This window comes from Zophobas morio, unplaced genomic scaffold, assembly GCF_036711695.1.
Source record: "Zophobas morio isolate AGI-343-1 ecotype UQ-CSIRO unplaced genomic scaffold, CSIRO_AGI_Zmor_V1 ptg000031l, whole genome shotgun sequence".
NCBI classification, from domain to species: Eukaryota; Metazoa; Arthropoda; class Insecta; order Coleoptera; family Tenebrionidae; genus Zophobas; species Zophobas morio.
The window spans coordinates 2,397,418-2,422,385 of record NW_026972136.1 but is presented as its reverse complement, the minus strand read 5'-3'; the positions used below and the strand labels follow the sequence as shown (position 1 = coordinate 2,422,385).

General features: G+C 34.5%; 1 protein-coding gene across 1 annotated transcript in view; it reads right to left on the bottom strand.

Annotated features, from left to right (window-relative positions):
* Positions 1-6,563: 6,563 nt before the first annotated feature.
* Positions 6,564-24,968, bottom strand: part of LOC135139582 (uncharacterized) — a 31,883-nt gene continuing 13,478 nt past the window's right edge. The window contains exon 2 of the mRNA XM_064069881.1: positions 6,564-7,051. Coding sequence (XP_063925951.1) covers positions 6,994-7,051 — 58 coding nt within the window. The 3' untranslated portion in view covers positions 6,564-6,993. The remainder of the gene's footprint in view (positions 7,052-24,968) is intronic.

Here is a 24,968-nt window from a genome sequence, read left to right as displayed (position 1 = left end):
GTATTAGAACCTCCATTTTTCGTTATTTATATCAATGACCTCACACCTCGGATTGATTTTTAACTACGCCGACGACGAGTTCTTTCTTGTCGAACATGAAATGGGTTTCGTGCCAACAAGCTGTAGATCGGTGTTTTAAAAAATTATATACGTTTCAACAACAAACGATGGCTTTAAATTTACCTTAACATACACTTTCTACACACTAAGGAAATTGTATTATTTAACGATTAGATTAGATTAGGTACTAATTTCGAGAATTTCAAAGCTGGCTGAAATATTTAGTTCAACAGACATTATTCTGATTCTGTTTGTTTTTGTGAGGAATACTTAATGTTACTTAAATGTTTTAAATATTAACGTGTGCTGATTGGTTTATACATTTGTGTGTTTATCCATTTTTGTACAAGTATTGTCTTGACGAAACTCATATTGCACTATTACTATTTTTCACACTTAATAAGAAACATGCTAAAGTTACGTTTGTTATTTTAGATAAGTTTGATTTTGTTAACATCAGTCAAGACACAAAAAATGGGTAGTTTATGGGTTATGGATACAATAGAGAAAATTTAGAAATAAAATTCCCGATACAGAGAAATTTATTTTTGGAGAAAAATTTGGCAAGCGGCTTTCAGGCGAAAAAGGCGGACCTTTCTTGTGTAAAGAGTCTATAAATACCGCCACATTTTTGAAGGAATGTTTAAAAAAGAGCGACTTCGCCTCTTTTGCATAATGGAGCAACACTTGTTTGGCCGGATTTGGCAACTTGCCACTGTTCAGCGGGTGTGAATATGGCGCAGAAGGACATTTCCTGAACGTAGCCATATTTCCAGCAAAGGCCGCCTGGAAGTCCCGATTTGCGCCCAATCGAAACTGGATCAAGCGTACTAATCAAATCAAAAGCGTCAAATATTCGTTTTGGTGGAAAATAACGAGTATTTAGAAAAAATCAGACGGGAAGTGGAATTCTGGAGTTTCAAACAAAATATGAATATCAGGACTTTTTCATTGAACTTGGATTTGTAGCAGCTAGGCTTGGTCAAATATTTACAATGTGATAATTGTGTTTGCCTCATCGTGTTTTCAGCACGTATTTAAAATAAAGTTATATAAGTATTAAGTATATGTAAAACAATAAGATAAGCTTCCTTTCATTTATTTTTTCTTAGTTTCAACTACTCGTAAATGTCTAAAGAGCGAATTCAATAACCCAAATCTATTTTTCGGGGTGAACCATCAAAGAACAATTTTATTGCACAGCTAAGTTGGTAAGATAAAATTGATTCTGACAAATGATATAATCTCTCAGGAAATAGAGGGCGGGTGGGCGGGGCTTGTACTTGCTAAGATAAGTCTGATTTTCGCAAATGATACGTGCTAAGAAAATCATTTACCAAAATCAGTCTTATCGTAGTAAGTACTAGCCCCGCCCACCCACCCTTTATTTTCTTATAGGATATGCCATCAAACAAAGTCAGGCTTTTTATAGCAAGTAAGGCCTGCCCACCCGTCCTCTATTTTCTTATAGGTGATATGATTTGAAAAAGTCAGTCTTATCTCACTAAATACTAGTCCCGTGCACACGCCCTCAAGAAAATAGACTACGGGAGTAATAGTTGCCAAGATAAGATTGATTTTGGCAAATGATATAATCTCCAACGAAATAGAAGGCGGGTGGGCGAGACTAGTACTTACTACGACAGGATTGATTCTGGCAAATGACATATTCTCTAAGAAAATAGGGGGCGGGTGGGCGGAGCTAGTAGTGGCTAAGATAATTTGGATTTTTGAATGTAAAACTGTGTGTATTTTTAGAGATTCAGATTCCTTATTAAAAAAGGAGAAAAATGACATGGGTAGCATTAATTAATTGATTAATTAATTACATTAATAAATATGAATGTTGCACAAAAGTCCGCTCTTTTCTAGGTTTTCGACATGTTTTACTTTTTTCTGCTCAGTTTGTCTATACCCACAAGCACATCTTTCTTGCGTCAATTTAATAACCCAAATTTATTTTTCTGTGTAAACCACCAAAAAACAAATTTTATTGCCCCGCCAAGTACGTAGACAAGTTTTAAAATAACTAAAACACAAGTTGTCAATTGTTTTTCTAGGACGAGCTTTGATGTATTAAATACACCAAGCCCTCCTACAACTTTCTTTTCGAGTTCTCTTCCTGTATCAATTAGTTCGTGTTGGGTTTTCGTGCCATTTTTAAAAATGCCCACAGTCAAATCGTCTTTAAAGACAAGTTAAGGGAATGGACGAAAAACAAAGACGTTTTTCAAATAGAAAACGGCGAATTGCTCTGTAAAGCCTGTGAGAAAATTGTAAGTATGAATTATATTTTTTTTATATTAATATTTGTAAGACCAAATTAATTACAAATGACAGAATCTCTTACACTTGCACTAGTACTTGCTAAGACGAGATTGATTTTGGCAAATGACATAACCCCTAAGGAAACAGAGGGCGGGTGGGCGGGGCTAGTACTTAGTAAGATAAGACTGATTTTGGAAAATGATATACCTTTAAGAAACTAGAGGGCGGGTGGGCGGGGCTTGTACTGCCAAGATGAGACTGATTTTGGCAAATGAAATTCCCTTTGAGACAATAGAGGGCGGGTGGGTAGGGCTAGTACTTAGTAAGATAAGACTGATTTTGGCAAATGATACCTTCTAAGAAAATAGTAAGTACAGCCCCGCCCACCCGCCCTCTCTTTTATTCGGCGCTATGCTATTGGCCAAAATCAGTATTACTTTAACCTGTATTAGCCCCGCCCACCCACCCTTTATTCTCTTATAGGATATGCCATCAACCAAACTTAGACTTATCTTAGCAAGTAAGACCTGCCCACCCGTCTTCTATTCTCTTATAGGTTAAATCATTTGAAAAAGTCAGTCTAATCTCAATAAATACTAGCTCGGTCCACCCGCCCTCAAGAAAATAAGAGTGCGGGTGGGCGGGGCTAATATTTGCTAAGACAAGATTGATTTTGGCAAATGACATAAGACAGGTTTTAGAATAATCGAAACACCCATTTACAGACCCCGACACAAGTTGTCTCTTGCTTTTCTGGGAAGAGTTTTTGATCTGTTAAATACACCAAGCCCTTCTACAACTTTCTTTTCGAGTTCTCTTCCTGTATCAATTAGTTCGTGTTGGGTTTTCGTGCCATTTTTAAAAATGCCCAAAGTCAAATCGTCTTTAAAGGACAAGTTAAGGGAATGGACGAAAAACGAAGGCGTTTTTCAAGTAGAAAACGCGGAATTGTTCTGTGAATCCTGTGGGAAAATTATATATTTTTTATATTAATATTTGCTAAGACAAGATTGATTTTGGCAAATGACATAATCACTAAGAAAATAGGGGGCGGGTGGGCGGGGCTAGTACTTGCTAAGATAAGGCAGATTTTGGCAAATGATATAATCTGTAAGAAATCAGAGGGCGGGTGGGCGGGCCTAATATTTGCTAAGACAAGACTGATTTTGGCAAATGACATAACCCCTAAGGAAATAGAGGGCGGGTGAGCGGGGCTAGTACTTAGTAAGATAAGACTGATTTTGGAAAATGATATACCTTTAAGAAACTAGAGGGCGGGTGGGCGGAGCTAGTACTTGCTAAAACGAGATTGATTCTGGCAAATGACATAATCTCTAAGAAAATAGGGGGCGGAGGGGGGCGGAGCTAGTAGTGGCTAAGATAATTTGCATTTTTGAATGTAAAACTGTGTGAATTTTTAGAGATTTAGATTCCTTATTAAAAAAGGAGAAAAAGGATATGGGTAGCATGAATTCATTAATTACATGCACAAAAAAGCGGATTCTAGGTTTTCGATATATTTTACTTTTTTCTGCTCAGTTTGTCTAAAATCTGAATTTTCTGTACCCACAGGCACATCTTTCTTGCGTCAGTTTAATAACCCAAATTTATTTTTCATAAACCATCCAAAAACAAATTTTATTGCCCAACCAAGTACGTAGATAGGTTTTAAAATAATTAAAACACAAGTTGTCAATTGTTTTTCTAGGAGGAGCTTTGATCTCTTAAATACACCAAGCCCTTCTACAACTTTCTTTTCGAGTTCTCTTCCTGTATCAATTAGTTCGTGTTGGGTTTTCGTAAAGTGAAGTTCAAAGGTGTTTTAAAAATAGTTTATCATCTAGTATGTTGTGCCATTTTTAAAAATACCCATAGTCAAATCGTCTTTAAAGGATAAGTTAAGGGAACGGACGACAAACGAAGACATTTTTCAAGTAGAAAACGGGGAATTGTTCTGTAAAGCCTGTGAGAAAATTATATATTTTTTATATTAATATTTGTTAAGACAAGATTCATTTTGACAAATGACATAATCTATAAGAAAATAGAGGGCGGGTGGGAGGGGCTAGTACTTGCTAAGATAGGACAGATTTTGGCAAATGATATAATCTGTAAGAAAACAGAGGGCGGGTGGGCGGGCCTAATATTTGCTAAGACAAGACAGATTTTGGCAAATGACATAACCCCTAAGGAAATAGAGGGCGGGTGGGAGGGGTTGGTACTTAGTAAGATAGGACTGATTTTGGCAAATGATTACTTTCTAAGAAAATAGAAGGATGCATCATTTACCAAAATCAGTCTTATCTTAGTAAGTACTAGCCCCGCCCACCCGCCCTGTTTTTTTTCGAGGATATGTTATTCGCCAAAGTCGGTATTACTTTAACCTGCACTAGCCCCGCCCACCCACCCTTTATTTTCTTGTAGGGTATGCCATCAACCAAAGTCAGGCTTATCTTAGTAAGTAAGGCCTGCCCACCCGTCCTCAATCTTCTAATAGGTTATATCATTTGATAAAGTCAATCTGATCTGCAACTGCAAAAATAATATTTCTGAGGAATCCTCTTTAAAAAAGAATTTCTTGTCCCAAGTTTACGATAACATAGTATTTTGTGATTGCATGGAAACTTAAGCTTGGGAACATCCTAATTTTGGCTATTTTATTTATTTAGTTAGCAGTAGATGAAACTACAAATTCTAATGGGCAATACGTTGCAAATATTGTAGTGGGAAAATTATCTGTAGAGGCAGCTTAGTACATCACATTTACTGACATCGAAGATATTAGAAAAAACCAATAATGTAACAGTGGCACGCCTTATCCGATTGTCCATTGCCTCCAGAACCTGTTCTGACAAGATGGGTTTGCAATAAATTAATTTTAACCCAAATACTCAAAAATTTGTTTTGTTTTTCTCTACAAATCGTTTACTTGACCTGCCGGGATTACTATACCTGGTTCGTCCCCACAAAGAGGAGATTAACCCACTAGGGAGTTAAAATCTAAAACTAGTTTAGCACGGAATTTGTTAAGAAACCAGGTAACCATAATGTACATAAGCTCTTCATCATTTTTAGGGGGAGCTAAAGCATATTCCAGCATAGGGAAACATAAATTTCTGTCCAAGTTTTTGCCAAAAGTATACGTCCGATTGTAATAAACTTCACACTGTTGAAATGAGCTTAAAAAACCCAACCCAGACTGCTTTTTTTAAATTCTGTTGTCAAAAAAAAAACTACAACGCGTTTTCGCTACTTATGGACCAATTTTAAATTTTCAAAAAGGTACATTAATAGAAATTGTATTAAAAAATCCATTGCGCTTTACAGAAATAAAACATCTTAATAAATAATTGCGTAAACACAGGCAGAATATTTAAAATTTGTGGTCAAACAAACTTTAGCCATTTTTCTGATCCACTCAAACCTATAACAGGTAACCGATAGAGCCCGTCCTTTTAAAGTCCTCATAATCTGACAATAAAATTTTATGAGAATGTCCACCCTCTAATGTTTTCAAAATTTAATCTGCAAGTCACTGAGATATTTTGAAATCTCCCACCAATGCAAATTTTTGTAAATGTTGTTGCAGTTGGCATCGAACTTTTATTTGTAGCTAGAGTGGAATGAAATTAGGCGCAAAAGAATCGGCTCTTCAATTTTTGGTAAAATATGTAACATGCTGCCTCCAGAACCTGTTCTGACAAGATGGGATTTATGGATAGAAGCGGCAATATATTATTGTGATCATTTTGACGATGTAAAAAAGGTTCGTTTATTGCTATTCATAATTTTGTTATGTAATTCTAAATTAAACGAAACATTTTAGGTTATTATGAAATTTGACTCAATACTATTTCCAACAAAAGCATCTTAAACATAATTTGGCTTATATAAAAACCTTTTCGTGCCTAAATCCCCCGTTTTTAACACCTATTTTGTCTATTTTAGCCTAGTTAGTAATCCGTCACTAGTGACAAAATCGCGCTTTATTTGCGCCCCGAAGCCGTTGTGGCGTTTCCGAGATAGCACCAAATGATAAATGGAACACAGAAAACAAGCATAAAAATTGTTGTAACAGCACAGTTTTATCAGGCATGTGGGTACAGCGATAAAGCTTCGACTAATTACACCAACTAATTCTAAAATAGTCCACAATCAATTGTAGAATCAGATGCGGGCTTGCATTGTCGTTTGAAAATATTATCCTAATAAATTCCGTCCGAGAACTTCTCTCAATTTTCCCGCTGGATGATGCGATATCCATCCGAAGCCAATCGACATTAATAAATATCAAAAGCATCATCAAAGCACTGATTTTAAATGGGGAGCAGCCTTTTATTGGCGCATTTAAAATGGAAATTAAGTTCTAAAATTGTATGTAAATGTCTCGTAACAGAATTACAAATTCTAATCATAGTCCGGGATGAATTATTAATCGAGCGTGCGTTGATTTAGGTGTGAATTGAGTATACCTCCATTGTTTGTGAATAAGAGCAGCGATTTGCCGGTTCACAATAAGTATGAGTCGAGAGAACAACGGAAACGAACGAAACTAACCTCTCATTTGGAAAAATAGTCGAAGTCGAACCCTGTGAAGGCAGCGTCGTTATTGACGCTTTGGTACGAAGTTGAGTTCCTCCAGGTTTGTGGAGGCTGAAGCCGATGTTATTCTCCGGTGGCTGTCACCGTTGTCCAATTCCAAGGGCTGTGGTAGCCCTTTTGGCTGAAACAGGACGGAAATGGTTAAAATGTGAACGTGAACATAATCTACTGAAAAATTATCGAACGAAAAATTAGAAACACAATCAGCTCATTCTACGTTCGATTACTGGCGATTCAACACAATGTGTAGATATTGAAAATAAATTGGTCGTTAATCGAGTCGATTTTCGCTTTTTTTACCGTAGCAGTAGATAACAGATTTTAAACAGTTCAAGAATTTTTAACATTTAAACTACTTAACAGGATTATTGAAAATCGTAGGTCGCAGTGCTTCCATTTTCCAAGTTGTTGTTTTTATAATTTTTACGAAATTATTATTTTTTTCAATGCAACTTTATAGCGATGTCAAATTACATTACTGTGTAAAAATTTCGTGTCAAATTGTCAGTGATGTTGATGAGTTCAACTACAATAAAACAACAGAGCAATAAAAAGCACGATTAAAGATGGCCACAGATTTTTCAAAGCAATTACCTTTGTTAAGTTTGATGGATTATGAATAAGAGCAGCGGACAGTCGTTTTATAGTTTTATTAAATAAATAACAAGTGTGTTCTAGAGCGAGTATGATTTTATGACCGTTAGGTCCAGAGATTGAATATAAAGACTATGTTAACCGCTTGAAGAGTGCTTGAAGAGTGAATGATGAATAGTGAATGAATGTTCCCTGTATTCGAAGGTGGTGGTGGCCCTGGCTCCCACCCTTACGGGTGGAGAGGGGTGCAACAGGTCCCCGCCAGAGGCACTAACATACCCCCCACCTTGAAACAATTACATTGTTTTAATACCAAAATAATAGAATGTTAGAGTGATAACATGATATCGTAATGATCAATTCGAATCAGAATACATGAGTAAGATTTACTACAATTAACATTGTATAGAATGGATTCACAGTGATTATACAATATGGGCAATAAACTAAGAATAGCGATTTACAACACTTGCCCACATACAATAAGAATGCATTACTTATACATGGAATACACCTGAAAGAGAGATTTACAACTCTTTATCAGGTACAATATGAGTGGACAAACTTTATTTACAATAGTGTGTATGTAATGAGTTAACCAGAGCCCGAATTAGTAAATGGAAATACCGTTTCCGAATTGGCACACTTTATGATGCAATTTCGACACTGCACAGACACTACGCGAACCAGATCGTCTTTGCCGCGATGCACTTGCACTATTCGTTGTAATCGCCACCGCAACGGGAGCCGGTTGTCTTCTTTGATCGGTAGTACCAGCGCTCCAGTGCCGGGAACGTTTCTTGAGAGGGTTTGCCACCTGGATCTCCCCTGCAGCGTCGTATGATATTCCGCGGACCAGCGCTTCCAAAAATGTTGGCGACAGGATTCACTCAATTGCCAACGGGAAAGGATGTTGACAGGAATAGTAGTGTATTCCTTTTCTACTGGAGTTGTCAATGGATGGCCAACAAGACAATGGCCCGGAGTCAGTGCGGCTGAATTAGTAACGTCGCTGGAAAGCGGCGTCACAGGGTGCGAATTCAGGACAGCTTTAATCCTGACCAAAAGCGCATGCATCATCTCGTACGTTAGATGGTTGTATCCGATAATGCGCTGGATGTGAGTTTTTATGAATTTAATCCACGCTACCCACAAACCACCAAAATTGGGCACACGCGGGGGAATTAAAGTCCATTTGATATTTTCTGGTTTTAGCTTATTCTGAAATTCTTTCCCTAATAGCAATTCGCTTAGCTTGCGCTTAGTACTTACGAAATTTGTGACGTCGTGACTAATGAATGCTGCATATAAAAACGATTCTTTTTGGTTATCCCACCTGATATCTAAAGTTTTATTATTGTATTGTTTGTCAGTTATTAAACGATTACTGTTGGATGTAGCCTGAGCGCATTCTTGTATATCAGTACAATTAGACGACCATTTACTTATCTTGGAACTTGCCTTCGCTAGAACGGTCTTTAAATCGTCTTTGGGCTCGATTAATTTGACTAAAGAATTTGAAACGAACAATGCCTTATCGACATAAAACCAATGATTGTGTTCAGGAGATTCTAGCCACATGATTTTTTGATAATTGCGGTCGTCCGAGTGAAGCCAACCACACCGGTACATCTTCGATATATCACATGTGTCGATAAATTGGGGCAAACGAAATTGAATTAGAATTGTGAAAGGTTCGGACTGCAAAACGGGGGCTGTTAATGAGTTGTCGTTTAGGCTTGAATTGTTTGAGCTAAGATTTGAACGGTCAAAAACCTTGCAGAATTTAATGGAAGAAATGTAGGGATTGTAAACACAATTGTGTGGCAGGTAACTAGGATTATTTAAGGAATTTCCGTTAAGTACCTTCAGGTGTACAAGGTCTAGGTACTTCCTTAGAAAGACAATAAAACCCTCGGTAAGTTTATGATTACGACCCTCTGCGAACAATAACGGTTGGAGAACCCCTTCTTGGGAATTTCTTAATTGAGGTGGATTTTTGAAATAAGGGACGGTGGAACGACCCAACTTTTCCGAAAAGAGGAGTTTAATTACGAAACGACCATCGGGTGAATGGCCGGTGGTATTTTGAAAAGGGGTTGCAAATACAGAGGTTTTAAGACCTTTGCTTAATAACCTGCTTCCGGTTTTGACAGTCTCAACTTCAAACAAATGAGAAATAATTTTATTCAAACTAATATTGTGATGACGGGAATTTTTTAAATGCCCAAAACTGCCATTAAGAATCAACCCCAGCGCGGTATTTTGAAGCGCCGGTGGATTTTTCATAAAATGATTTTGTATTTTAAGTTCGGCATTTTCTGAATGTTTATTCTTATCAAGAATTGCTACGATTGAGGTGTCGATGCTATGAATATGTAATTCCAAAGACTTGCCCAAATTTTCGGTGATGAATTGAGATTTACTCCCGATGTCCAAGAAAACGCGACATTCTTTTACTTTACCTGATTGGCCCATTACGCGAATCAAACCGGTGGATAAAAGTACACTAGACGGAATAGCTAAATTACATTTCGAGGTGTCTTCAGGATTATCGGAATCCTCATCTGGTTTATTTTTGATTTCATTTTTGAGAAGGTTATTGTTTGTTTCTGCGTGCAAAAGCGTGTGGTGCTTCTTATGACATTGTTTACAATGCCTTGATATGTAACAATTTTTCGCGACATGATTACTTCTTAAACAATTGAAGCAACGATTCATTTTCTTTATTTGTTCCACTCTATCGTTGGGCGTTAAACTTAAAAAAGTTGTACAATTGAATATGTTGTGCATTTGGGAACATATAAAACACGGGATTGATTGATTATTGCTTACTTGTACCTTCTTTGTGTTTGATTTTAATGATTTACCCAAATATTTGGTTTTGGATTCACATTGTTTACCGGTATCCAATAATGAGCTACAATCTTTCAAATTATCTGTATGACTTTTTATTGGAATTAACGCGGTGTCTGATTTTGGATTGGATGTGCTATCTATCTTAGTTTGGGACATGCCCACAGAGTTGCAAGAATTATTATCCGGATGATTTTTCGGTTTGCTTGATATTGAATTTGATAATAATTTGTGAGAATTCGGTATTAACTTATGCGTTTCTGAAATAATGACTTTTTTGTTATCTATAGTTTTATACTTAATGAATAGTGCAGGGGTAAACCGCACATTAACCGGAGCATTGGTAGTTTTATGAAGTTTAATGGGTTCTCCATTTAGCATGTTGTCCACTTTTATGGGTTTTAGATTTTCACAACGTTTTTCGAGATGAGCATTGTTAGTATTTACGTTAAACGAATTCGGGAAAGGAAGATGATACAACAAATCGGCTTTTTTGATTAGAGCAGTATATAATTCCGATATTTCATGGATATAGGTTTGCACGGGTCCGAGATTATAAACTGCGGGTTTGTTAGATTCTTCGCTACTCGTGTCATCTAAAAATACCACGATTTCCGATTTATGTTCAACTATAAGATTTTGTACGTTAGATTGTACCCGTTTCAAATCTTCCAACCTGCATCTTAACTCGCCTATTTTTTGGTGGTTTGTAACTTCCGAGATGAACTCCGCATGTGAATGCACATCGTTAACAAGAACGATAAATTTCCAGAGAGATTCGTTATTCGACATCGTCAGTACGAGAATAATGCACTACGCAAAATGGACAAAACTAAAGCCTACCTGAGTTTCTTGATGAATGACCCTCGATGATTTGCACTGCACTCGCGGCCGTTACCGATTTTTGAATACTTGATGATTTAGGTGGAATGTTGAATTCCAAGCGATGATGATTTATCGAACTACACTTATCACTGTTACTGATTTTCTGTCGCTGATCCGGCTCGAAGGACCATGTTAAGTTTGATGGATTATGAATAAGAGCAGCGGACAGTCGTTTTATAGTTTTATTAAATAAATAACAAGTGTGTTCTAGAGCGAGTATGATTTTATGACCGTTAGGTCCAGAGATTGAATATAAAGACTATGTTAACCGCTTGAAGAGTGCTTGAAGAGTGAATGATGAATAGTGAATGAATGTTCCCTGTATTCGAAGGTGGTGGTGGCCCTGGCTCCCACCCTTACGGGTGGAGAGGGGTGCAACAGGTCCCCGCCAGAGGCACTAACAACCTTATTTATAGGATTTTACTTCACGAGCGTAAGTAAAATGTTTTCTCCCAACTAACAATATGATGACATCACGCTAAAATTTTGCCTAGTAAATTTTGTAATATAACATACTTCTTGTGGTTGTGGTTTATGAACCTGTCTTGATTTTTACTCTAGACAACCAGATTTTTGGAAAACAAATCATAAAACTGTATTTTACAATTTAACATTGATTTTTTTTTCTCGAAAAAGTTGGATATATTATTTTTTTAACTTCCATCAACGTTTCACAAAGTTTGAAAGAAACAAACTTTAATTTTATAGGTTTCTATTTTTATTTTGGTAGAATTTGAAAGAATATTCTATTGTTTATAAAGAGATTAAAATAATCTCGAGGGAGCCTTATGCTGTATTTTTGAAATATTTTGACGAATCTCGGGAATCTCTATTGTTTTATTATTTAAATAATTTGAAAGAATCTCGGGGACTCCTTATGTTTTATTTTTGATAGAGTTTGAAGGAATCTCGGGAACCTCTTCTATTTTCTTTTTCATAGAATCCATAATGTCGGGGACACCTTCTGGTTTATTTTTGAAAAATTCTCAAAAATCTGCTGTTTTAATTTTGAGGAATTTTAAAAGATTTTCAGGGATCCCTGTTGTTTTCTCTTTAAAGGAGTTTGAAAGAATCTCGAGGACTCCTGTTTTATTTTTGTATAGAATTTGAAAGAATCAATCTCTAGAACCCCTGTTGTTTTATCTTCGAAAGATTTTCAAAAATCTCGGCAATTCTTTCTGTTTAAGAATGGCAGGAAACCTTGTTGTTTTATTTTTGATAGCGTGTGAAAGAATCTCTGTTTTATCTCTGAAGGAATCTCGAAGAGTCTTGTTGCTTAGCTTTCAGAAATTTTGAAAGAATCTTGGAAACTCCTTCATTTAATTTTTGAGAAAGTTAAAAGAATCTCGTGGACTCCTTGTCATTTAATTTTGAAAGGTTTTAAAAGAATCTCAGGGTTCACTTGTGTTTTATTTTTGAAAGAATTTAAAATCATTTCGGGGGCCTCTTATGTTGAATTTTTGAAATATTTGAAGAATCTCGGGAATCCTTATTGTTTTACTTTTTAAAGCATTCGAAAGAATCTCGGGGACTCCTTCTGTTTTATTTTTGATAGAGTTTGAAAGAATCTCGGGAACCTCTTCTATTTTCTTTTTCATAGAATTTGAAAGAATCTCGGGAATTCTTCCTGTTTTAATTTTGAGAAATTTTGAAAGAATCTCAGGAAACCTTATTGTTTTATTTTTGATAAGAGTTTGAAAGAATCTTTGTTTTATTTCTGAAGAAATCTAGAGGAGTCTTGTTGCTTAGATTTCAGAAATTTTGAAAGAATCTTGGAAATCCCTTCATTTCATTTTTGAAAAAGTTAAAAGAATCTCGAAATCTGTTTCCTTTTTGGTAGAATTTGAAAGAATCTTAGAGACCCCATGTGTTCTATTAATGACACATGGGATTTAAAAGAATCTCAGGGATCACTATTGTTGTATTTTTTAAAGAATTTGAAAGAATCTCGAGGACTCCTCCTATTTAATTTTTGATAGAGTTTGGAAACATCTTGGAAATTCCTCGCGTTTTCTTTTTGATAGAGTTTGAAAGAATTTCAAGGATTCCCTTATTATTTCTGAAAGAATATCGATGATCCCTGTTTTTAATTTTGAAGTCTCTTTAAATAATATCGAGGAGGCTTTGTGTTTTATTTTTGAAAAAATTGCAAAGAATCTGAAGAAGTCCTTCTGTTTTCTTTCTGATAGAATTTAAAAGAATCTCGAGGATCCCCACTGTTTTAATTTTGAAAAAAATTTTCGAGAATCCCTGTTGTTTTATCTTCGAAACATTTTCAAAAATCTCGAGAACTCTTTCTGTTTTAATTTTGAGCAATTTTGAAAGAATCTCAGGAAACCTTATTGTTTTATTGTTGGTTTATTTTTGATAAGAGTTTGAAAGAATCTTGGAAACCCCTTCATTTCATTTTTAAAAAAGTTAAAAGAATCTCGGGAACCCCATCTGTTTCCTTTTTGGTAGTTTGAAAAAATTTTAGGGACCCCTTGTGTTCTATTATTGACACATAGGGTTTAAAAGAGTCTTTTATTTTTTAAAGAATTTGAAAGAATCTCTAGGTTTCTTTCCGTTTTATTTTTGATAGAGTTTGAAAAAATCTTGTAAATTTCTTCAGTTTTATGTTTGATAGAGTTTGAAAGAAGGACCGCCTTTTTTTACGAGTATTTCTGAAAAATCTCGATGACCCTTGTTTTTAGTTTTGAAAGCTCTTGAAATAATGCCGAGGACGCTTTGCGTTTTTTTTTTGAAAAAATTGGAAACAATCTGAAGGAGCTCTTCTGTTTTATTTTTGAAATAATCTTGAGAACCACTGTCGTTATATTTCTGAAAGACTTTCAAAAATCTCAGAAACTTTCTGTTTAGTTTTGAAAAATTTTGAAACAATCTCAGGAATCCTTGTTGTTTTATTTTTGAAAGAATTTTAGTTTTCAAAAATGTTGACAGTATCTCGGAATCTCCTTCATTTGTTTTTGAAAGAGTTAAAAGTATCTCGAAAATGCCATCTGTTTTCTTTTTGGTAAAATTTGAAAGAATCTTAAGAACCCCTTGTGTTCTATTGTTGAAATATATAGTTTAAAAGAATTTCAGTGATCAATGGTGTCTTAGTTTTGAAAGAATTTGAAGAATTTCGGGGATCCCACTTGAAAAAATTTTCAAAAATCTTGGGAACTCTTTCTGTTTTAGTTTCGAAACCTTTTAAAAGAATCTCAGGAATCCCTGTTGTTTTATCTTTGAAGGATGACCCCTTTTGTTCCATTTCTGAAAGATTTTAAAAAAGCACCAGAAATTCTTTCTGTTTTATTTCTAAAAGAATCTCGACGGTTTGGAGATATGTCTATCTGATTGACAATTTTCTGAAGATCACAAATGTATGCTTATTTTTGCTGGAAGTCCACAAGTAACGGAAAAAATCACGGAATCATCTGGTCGAATCCCTTTTATTAATCATATTTTAAAACTACTCAGATGGGTCGCTCTAATCGGAAATTAAATTTAAAAAAATCTGAATGTGGAAGGTAACAAATAAAGGCAGATTTTTAAACCACACGTGTATATTATTTTATGAAATCGAAATAAAATTTACTATGCACAATTTGAAAATGTGACGTTATCGCATTGTTGGCGGGAACAAATTTTGGTTATAGTTTTACCATCTACACGAAGTTCCTAAAATACTTATAAAATTTGACAATAATCGGTCCAGTAGTTTCGGACATTTCTCATACTCTAGTGATTTTTCGTTAATTTTTCTCATCTCGAAAATTTAAGGTCAAAACTGAAAAATAAAATTAAAAATTCAGCAGTGACAACGAATTTCTTTAAAACCTCAAATCGTAAATATTTGGTCCTTCTGGACGTCAAAACGTTCACTTGTGGTATTTTAAATTAAAAAAAAATAATAAAAAATTGAAATATCTTTTGCAGCGTTGTTGGCACTTATCGATTCCAGTGCGCGCTACAACATTCAAGCACCCTCACCGTCCACTACCAGACTGCCATCAATCAAACCTCCTCTTCACCTCAAAATCGATGCCCCCCTCTGGCCAAACTACACATACGATAACCGCAGTAATCAATCGGTAATCAAGTGGTAATGTTGCCGGAACAGTCCTCAAAACACTGAAATGCAACTTGCCGCGCTAACAACCAATAAATTGTCAATTATTTGGCCTGTCGATGCGAATATTTTCCACTTCAACAAACATCAAATCGCTGGTCTCACTAATTGAAACCGCTACTATCACAATCATCAAAGCCAAATGCAGCACATGAGCGACCCCGAGTAGGTGTACCCCCTCATTATTAAAATATTTGCTATATTTGTATTTTAATTAAACGCGATATCAGCGAATTCTGAAAGCGCAGATCGCTGTTGCAACGTTTAATTAAATTAATTGCCGGCGTGTAATTGAAAGTCGGGGATTTGGCAAAAAGTGTAAATAATTTTTGATAAATCACTGCTTTGGCGTGGTCGGAGCTAAAATTTCAATTAAAAAAAATGGGCATGAAATGAACACGAAGCAGTCGATGCTGGGTTTGGGTATTGTGGATTTCAAGGAAAACGGGACGGAGAATGAACGGTTTTTACATGACAGCTAATAACTGCTGTTATTTTTTTTTATTTTTTTTTTTGACATCTTAAAATCAAATACTATTTTAGTTTAACGGTTATCATTTAAGGATACATTATTATTGGACAATGAAATGAGAATGAAAAGTTTGTAGCGCTTTTATGGGACATTAGAAATCTAAAGTTTTCCAAAAATTCTCCAAAAAAGTATATACATATATAAAATCGTTCCATTACAACCTCACAAACAAATGATCTTATAGAGAATTTTTCGTAGTCGACGAATTTGAATAATATTTTCTAAATTTTTGTAAACAATTTAAAAAAATATGAAAATGTATTGAAAAACCTTTTGAAAAAAATGTTAAAGGAGACTCTTTCGAACGAAAGAAAATGTCTTACGTGGCGAACAAAGTGTCTTTGATAGGTTACGAAAGTTAAACTATTTTTACTCAGGTTCTTGAATTAATCTGGAAGAATGAGAAAATATTTTCCAAAATTTTCAAAAAATCTTAACGTAGGTCCTATTAAAGCAATAAATGGACACATTTGTAGTCAGACCGGAAGTGACTTCTGCGGCCTGAAATTTACATGAAAATCTATTTAGTTAAATTTCGAAAATCGTCGAAAATTTGTGGAAAATTGTATAACATAGTCCAAAATTTCAAGATTTTCTAAATAAGGATATTTGAGGATTTGAGGATAAAAAATTCAGGGTTATAGATCTTAACGTGCTGATTCCAAAAATATAGCGTGTTTAGAGTCACGGAGCAATATTTTCGAAAAATTCGTCTGAAATTCGAATTTTTTGAAAAGTTTAAAAATGCGATAATTGAATGGGCCATTCTGGAAAAACGTATTTAATTATCGAAGAAATGATGCCGGAAGTGACTTTTGCGGCCCGAAATCTAGAAGAAAATCCATTTAGTTAAATTTCGAAAATCGTCAAAATTTGTCGAAATTTGCATAAAAATAGTGGAAAATCTCATTTTTGAAAAAGATGTCTAAAAATTCAGGGATATAGATCTCGACATGCTGATTCCAAAAATATAGCGTGTTTATTGCAACAGAGTAATATTTTCGGAATATTCGGGGTGAAATTCGAATTTTTTGAAATCTTTAAGAATTGCGATATTTCAAAGGGCAATTATGGAACAACTGTTGGGAGTTATCGAAAAAATGAGACCGGAAGTGACTTTTGCGGCCCGGAATCTAGAAGAAAATGTATTTAGTTAAATTTCGAAAATCGTCGAAAATTTGTGGAAATTTGCACAAGGGAAAATTTACATACCTAACGGAAAATTTCATTTTTGAAAAAGCCGTGTAAAAATTCTCAAAAAATTCAGGGTTATAGATTTTGGCGTACTCATTCCAAAAATATACCCTGTTTAGGATCACGGAGCAATATTTTCGAAAAAGTCGTGTGAAATTCGAATTTTTTGAAAAGTTTAAAAACTGCGATAATTGAATGGGCCATTGTGGAAAAACGGCTTTAATTATGGAAGAAATGAGGCCGGAAGAGACTTTTGCGGCCCGAAATTTACAAGAAAATCTATTTAGTTAAATTTCGAAAATGGTCGAAAATTTGTTGAAATTTGCATAAAAATAGTGGAAAATCTCATTTTTGAAAAAGATGTCTAAAAATTCTGAAAAAATTCAGGGATATAGATCTCGACATGCTGATTCCAAAAATATAGCGTGTTTACCGTAACAGAGTAATATTTTCGGAGTATTCGGGGTGAAATTCGAATTTTTTGAATTTTTTAAAAATTGCGATATTTCAAAGGGCAATTCTGGAACAACTGTTGGGGGTTATCGAAAAAATGAGACCGGAAGTGACTTTTGCGGCCCGGAATCTAGAAGAAAATGTATTTAGTTAAATTTCGAAAATCGTCGAAAATTTGTGGAAATTTGCACAAGGGAAAATTTACATACCTAACGGAAAATTTCATTTTTGAAAAAGCCGTGTAAAAATTCTCAAAAAATTCAGGGTTATAGATTTTGGCGTACTCATTCCAAAAATATACCCTGTTTAGGATCACGGAGCAATATTTTCGAAAAAGTCGTGTGAAATTCGAATTTTTTGAAAAGTTTAAAAACTGCGATAATTGAATGGGCCATTGTGGAAAAACGGCTTTAATTATGGAAGAAATGAGGCCGGAAGAGACTTTTGCGGCCCGAAATTTACAAGAAAATCTATTTAGTTAAATTTCGAAAATGGTCGAAAATTTGTTGAAATTTGCATAAAAATAGTGGAAAATCTCATTTTTGAAAAAGATGTCTAAAAATTCTGAAAAAATTCAGGGATATAGATCTCGACATGCTGATTCCAAAAATATAGCGTGTTTACCGTAACAGAGTAATATTTTCGGAGTATTCGGGGTGAAATTCGAATTTTTTGAATTTTTTAAAAATTGCGATATTTCAAAGGGCAATTCTGGAACAACTGTTGGGGGTTATCGAAAAAATGAGACCGGAAGTGACTTTTGCGGCCCGGAATCTAGAAGAAAATGTATTTAGTTAAATTTCGAAAATCCTCGAAAATTTGTGGAAATTTGCACAAGGGAAAATTACCTAACGGAAAATTTCATTTTTGAAAAAGCCGTCTAAAAATTCTCAAAAAATTCAGGGTAATAGACTTTGACGTGCTCATTCTAAAAGTATAGCCTGTTTGGGATCACGGAGCAATATTTTCAAAACATTCGCGTGAAATTTGAATTTTTTGAAAAGTTTAGAAAATGCGATAATTGAATTCTGGAAAAACCGCTTTAATTATCGAAGAAATAATTCCGGAAGTGACTTTTGCGGCCCGAAATCTAGGAGAAAATCTATTTAGTTAAATCTCGAAAATCGTCGAAAATTTGTCGAAATTTGCATAAAAATGGTGGAAAATCTCATTTTTGGAAAATTCGTCTAAAAATTCTGAAAAAATTCAGGGATATAGATCTCGACATGCTGATTTCAAAAATATAGCGTGATTATCGTAACAGAGTAATATTTTCGGAATATTCGGGGTGAAATTCGAATTTTTTGAAATTTTTAAAAATCGCGATATTTCAAAGGGCAATTCTGGAACAACTGTTGGGAGTTATCGAAAAAATGAGACCGGAAGTGACTTTTGCGGCCCGGAATCTAGAAGAAAATGTATTTAGTTAAATTTCGAAAATCGTCGAAAATTTGTGGAAATTTGCACAAGGGAAAATTTACATACCTAACGGAAAATTTAATTTTTGAAAAAACCGTCTAAAAATTCTCAAAAACTTCAGGGTTATAGATTCTGACGTGCTCATTCCAAAAATATAGCCTGTTTAGGATCACGGAGCAATATTTTCGAAAAAGTCGTGTGAAATTCGAATTTTTTGAAAAGTTTAAAAACTGCGATAATTGAATGGGCCATTCTGGAAAAACGGCCTTAATTATCGAAGAAATCAGGCCGGAAGTGACTTTTGCGGCCCGAAATCTAGAAGAAAATCTATTTAGTTAAATTTCGAAAATGGTCGACAATTTGTTGAAATTTGCATAAAAATAGTGAAAAATCTCATTTTTGAAAAAGATGTCTAAAAATTCTGAAAAAATTCAGGGATATAGATCTCGACATGCTGATTCCAAAAATATAGCGTGTTTACCGTAACAGAGTAATATTTTCGGAGTATTCGGGGTGAAATTCGAATTTTTTGAATTTTTTAAAAATTGCGATATTTCAAAGGGCAATTCTGGAACAACTGTTGGGGGTTATCGAAAAAATGAGACCGGAAGTGACTTTTGCGGCCCGGAATCTAGAAGAAAATGTATTTAGTTAAATTTCGAAAATCGTCGAAAATTTGTGGAAATTTGCACAAGGGAAAATTACCTAACGGAAAATTTCATTTTTGAAAAAGCCGTCTAAAAATTCTCAAAAAATTCAGGGTAATAGACTTTGACGTGCTCATTCTAAAAATATAGCCTGTTTGGGATCACGGAGCAATATTTTCAAAAAATTCGCGTGAAATTTGAATTTTTTGAAAAGTTTAAAAATTGCGATATTTCAGTGGGCCATTCTGGAAAACGGTTGGAGTTATCGAAAAAATGAGGTTGAAGTGATATCTGCGGTCCAAAATCTACAAGAAAATGTAAGTGTGTATTTAGTTAAATTTTGAAAATCGTCGAAAATTTGTCAAAATTTTCTTAAGGGAAAATCTCCATACTGGAAAATTTCATTTATTAAAAAGCCATGCAAACATTCTCAAAAAATTCAGAGTTACAGATCTTGACGTTCTGATTCCCAAAAATTTAGGGTGTTTAGTGTCAAGGGAAAATTTACGTAGTGGAAAATTTCATTTTTGAGAAATCCGTCTAAACAGTCTCAAAAAATTCTGGGTTTTAGATCTTGACGTGGTGATTCTAAAAATATATAGTGTTTAGGGTCCCAGAGCAAGATTTTCGAAAAATTCGTTTGAACTTCGAATTATTTAAAAAAGAAAAATTTACATAGTGGAATATTTCATTTTTGAAAAAGCCGTCTAAAAATTCTCAAAAAATTTAGGGTTATAGATTTTGACGTACTCATTCCAAAAATATAGCCTGTTTAGGATCACGGAGCAATATTTTCGAAAAATTCGTGTGAAATTCAAATTTTTTGAAAAGTTTAAAAATTGCGATATTTCAGTGGGCCATTCTGGAAAACGGTTGGAGTTATCGAAGAAATGAGGCCGGAAGTGACTTCTGCCGGCCAAAATCTACAAGAGAATGTATTTAGTTAAATTTCGAAAATCGTCAAAAATTTGTAGAAATTTGCATAAAGGAAAATTTACACAGTGGAAAATTTTATTTTTAAAAAATCCGTCTAAACCGTCTCAAAAAATTCAGGGTTTTAGATCTTGACGTGCTGATTCTAAAATACATATATAGTGTTTAGGGTCCCAGAGCAAGATTTTCGAAAAATTCGTTTGAACTTCGAAATATTTAAAAAAGAAAAATTTACATAGTCCTGATTCAAAAAATATAGCATGTTTATAGTCCTGGAGCAATATTTTCGAAAAATTCGTGTGAAATTTGACTTTTTAAAAATTTTTAAAAATTGGGATATTTCAATGGATGATATTGAAAAAACGGTTGGAGTTATCGAAGAAATAGGGCCGGGAGTGACTTCTGCGGCCCGAAATCTAGAAGAAATTGTATTTAGCTAAATTTCGAAAATCGTCGAAAATTTGTCGAAATTAGTATAAGGTATACATAGTAGAAAATTTTATTTTTTAAATAGCCGTCTTAAATTCTCGAGAAATTCAGGATTACAGATTTTGACGTGCTGATTCAAAAAATATAGCGTGTTTACAGTCCTGGAGCAATATTTTCGAAAAATTTGTGTGAAATTTGACTTTATAAAATTTTTAAAAATTGGGATATTTCAATGGATGATATTGAAAAAACGGTTGGAATTATCGAAGAAAGAGGGCCGGGAGTGACTTCTGCGGCCCGAAATCTAGAAGAAATTGTATTTAGTTAAATTTCGAAAATCGTCGAAAATTTGTAGAAATTAGTATAACGTATACATGGTAGAAAATTTTATTTTTTAAAAAGCCGTCTAAAAATTCTCGAAAAATTCAGGGTTACAGATCTTGACGTGCTCATTCCAAAAAATGTAGCGTATTTATCGTAACAGAGCAATATTTTCGGAATATTCGGTGTGAAATTCGAATTTTTTGAAAAGTTTAAAAACTGCGATAGTTCAGTTTTTAAACTTATTTTTTATAAATCTTGCATTTTATAATTTTTTTTAAAATTGAGATATTTCAGTGGGTGATCCAGAAGTGACTTCTGCGGCCCGAAATCTTCAAGAAAATATACTTAATTAAATTTCAAAAATCGTTGAAAATTTGTCCAAATTTGCATTTTTTTTTTTTAGTTTCAATAACATTTATTTCTTATTTCTGAAGAAAAAAATGAAAGAACGGGTGGGTGGGCGGGGCTAAGTTTAACTTTTCCCTACAAAATCTTTTATAAGCAAGCAACAGCCCCGCCCGCCCACCCCTTTTTCGTTCCAGTGACTACTCTTAATATTGTTCACTCCTATCTTAGCAAGTTTTAGCTATTCCTAGGTTCTAGGTATTCCCGTTTAGAAAGAGTTTGAAAGTGTTGGAACCTCTTAGTGTATTTTGCTAGAATTATTTATTTTCGCTGCCCCACCCACCCACCCTTTCTTTCCTCAGAGGATATCTCATTTGCCAACATCAGTGTTATCTTAGCAGGTACTGACCCCGCCCACCCACCCTCTCTTTTCTTAGAGATTACGTCATTTGCCAAAGTCAATCTTGTCTTAGCAGGTACTAGCCCCGCCCACCCGCCCTCTATTTTCTTAGGGGATATATAATTTTCTAAAAATTCTGAAAAAATTCAAGGATATAGATCCCGACGTGGTGATTCCAAGACTCAGATTATCGAGATTATGCTGTATATAAAATCATTCCTTTAAACAAAAAATTACAACCTTCTAAGAAATGTTTTCTTGACAATTGATCTGAAGACATTTTTTGTATATCTTTTCTCTCCAATCTAGAGTAATTGTTCAAAAAATATTAAAATGAACACTATTCGAATGAAGAAAGGACTAAGATTTTGTTGTATATTACGAATCTAAAGTAATATTTTCACGGGTTTTCAATTATTGCTAAAATCGGGAAAATATATATTTTTCGAATAACCTTATAGAGAATTTTTCGTAGTCGACGAATTTGAAAAATGTTTGTGAAATCTTTCCAAATAATCCAAGAAAACTTTCGACATCATAAAAACAAAGTTTTGCTAAATAAATCCCGTTCAAATTTGTTTAGGGACTTTCCACCGAAATCATGCTTCCAACTTAAGCCACTATTTTATTCAGTACGTTTTTACTACGTTCCGGAACTCGGAAACACGCCGATCTAAATAACTTTCGACCAATTTTTTGCCCAACCAACTTAACCAACTGGAGCAAACAATTTTTTCACGACTCGTACAAAAACGCTCCGCTGTCTGCTCGAGACGCGACTTTCCAATTTTCCTCAACCCATTCCCGGAAAAATCCAATTTCCAACCTGTTAAACACGACAAACACTCGAGAGCGGTGTCAATTGCCGCTGACGCCGTCAACAACTCGCTTTTTTCGAAAAATGCAATTTTTCCTCGCACGTTGCATATTTATGCAACAAAGCCCGCGAACATCGCTGAATATCGAGCTTCCGCCGCATTCACAAAGAAAAATTAAAAGCGGACACAAAAGGAAAAAACGCAGTCCGGCGCTGGCCATTTATCGTCCTTTTGTGCGTGAACGAATTGCACGGATTACGTTTTAGCTCGTAATTGGCGACAATTTTGAAACAAAAGACTGCTTTGGGCAGGGTCGGCTCGACGATTTTGAAACGATTTTACCAGCTGCGGTCTGGTCCCGGAGAATATTAAATTTTATTAAGTGGGATAGACTCAAGGGCACGGAGTCATCCGGTCGCTTTATCTATGATTAAATTCATTTGAGCGTCTTATTAAAAATGGGTATGGCATTAGTGTGATTGATTGAGCGTAATGTCTTCAACAGAATGTTCGTTATTTCGAAATTTATAATGATGACTTAACTATGATAAACTGCAATAATTCGAGTGCTTGTAATGACTTAACTATTAATTCAATTAAAGAAACCAGGAGCGTGGAGAATTTTGTTTACTTGTGTCGGTGTGCTACTATACGGTGGAATTTATAGAGTGAAAAATTTTGCTGGGTTAGTTTGGCACAGCTGTAAATAGCGGTGTCGGTGGGCTGTGAAGCCGATCAGGGACGCTGTTGTAATTATGTAATTAGCGATATGTATTAATAAGCGAAAAATGTTTTTAAACTGAATCACACAGAAGAAATCTGCTCATAATCTTGATTGAAACATTTCCATGAAGTGTATACATGCAAACAATCTTGACGATGGCTTTCTAATAAGCGATTTATCTTCATCCCTCACCTATCATCATCACCGTGGAACGAAATTATAATATTCTGTATTTTATGCTGTTAGAAAAAAGCAGAGATTCAAACCGGTTGCTAATTGAGTACTAGGCGTCGGTAATTACACTGAGGCGATCTCATTTTTCAGTTCCTGTTACGAACGGTATGTCATTGATGGATATTAAACATAAAGCGGAACCTAATACGGACCTCAGGGTACGCCCGAATTTAGAGGCAGCTTTGGAGAATTATTGTTGTTGGTGTTAATACGCTGTGATCGATCGGTTAAACATGCTAATGTAATTATTTGTTAGTAAGTGTTTTAATTAACGAATATTCTGGTTGACGCAGTCGAAGTTTTACTCGGATGGAGAAGGATCCGTAAGGAGTAATTGTTAAATTCATGAACGAATAAATTATATGTTGTTTTATAAATATCACGTAAAAGATATAATTTCTAAAGAAGCTGAATTTGACTTGACTATTTTTTTATCGAATCTCTTTTCCCATCACTGCCATCGTCAGGACACAGGTCAGTACTTTGAAAAATGGAACCTCCTTACAAAATCAAAATACTGAAGTCCATATTTCAAACAACGTAATTATAATGACTAAGCTAAAGATTAAAAAAAATCTAAAAAAAGATCCTAATCTGCCACTAATAACATAATCGCATAAATCTTTAATTTTATGATGTAAATTAACCTAATCTTAATTAAATATTTACGAAACAGGTTCAAAATTACTAGTCACAAACAATTAGAAAAGATACCTATTAGAAAATCCTTGTTTTTTTTTATATTAAACTGTTTCATATTTGAATTACTTATTTGAAAAATTAGGAATTTCAACATTCAGACGAAATAAATCATACAGATTAGGTTAATTATCTTGTCTCAGCGAAATATTATTTAGTTTAGACTCAACTACTTTCAAATCGGGTATTTCATTTGAATTTGATGGTCATTTCTTTTCTTGATCTTTGATTTATCTTTTAATTACAGTGTTTTATTTACTTATCATATTTGTTATTTATAAATGTATCACGAGTGATTCGATTTCAAAATGTATCACATTCATAATGAAACTAAAAACCTGTGTGTTTTTTAACAACTTGATGACGACGGTCATGACATTGGTCAATTAATATACTCCAAATTCTAAGAAATAATATATTCCTGTACTTGTGGTTTAT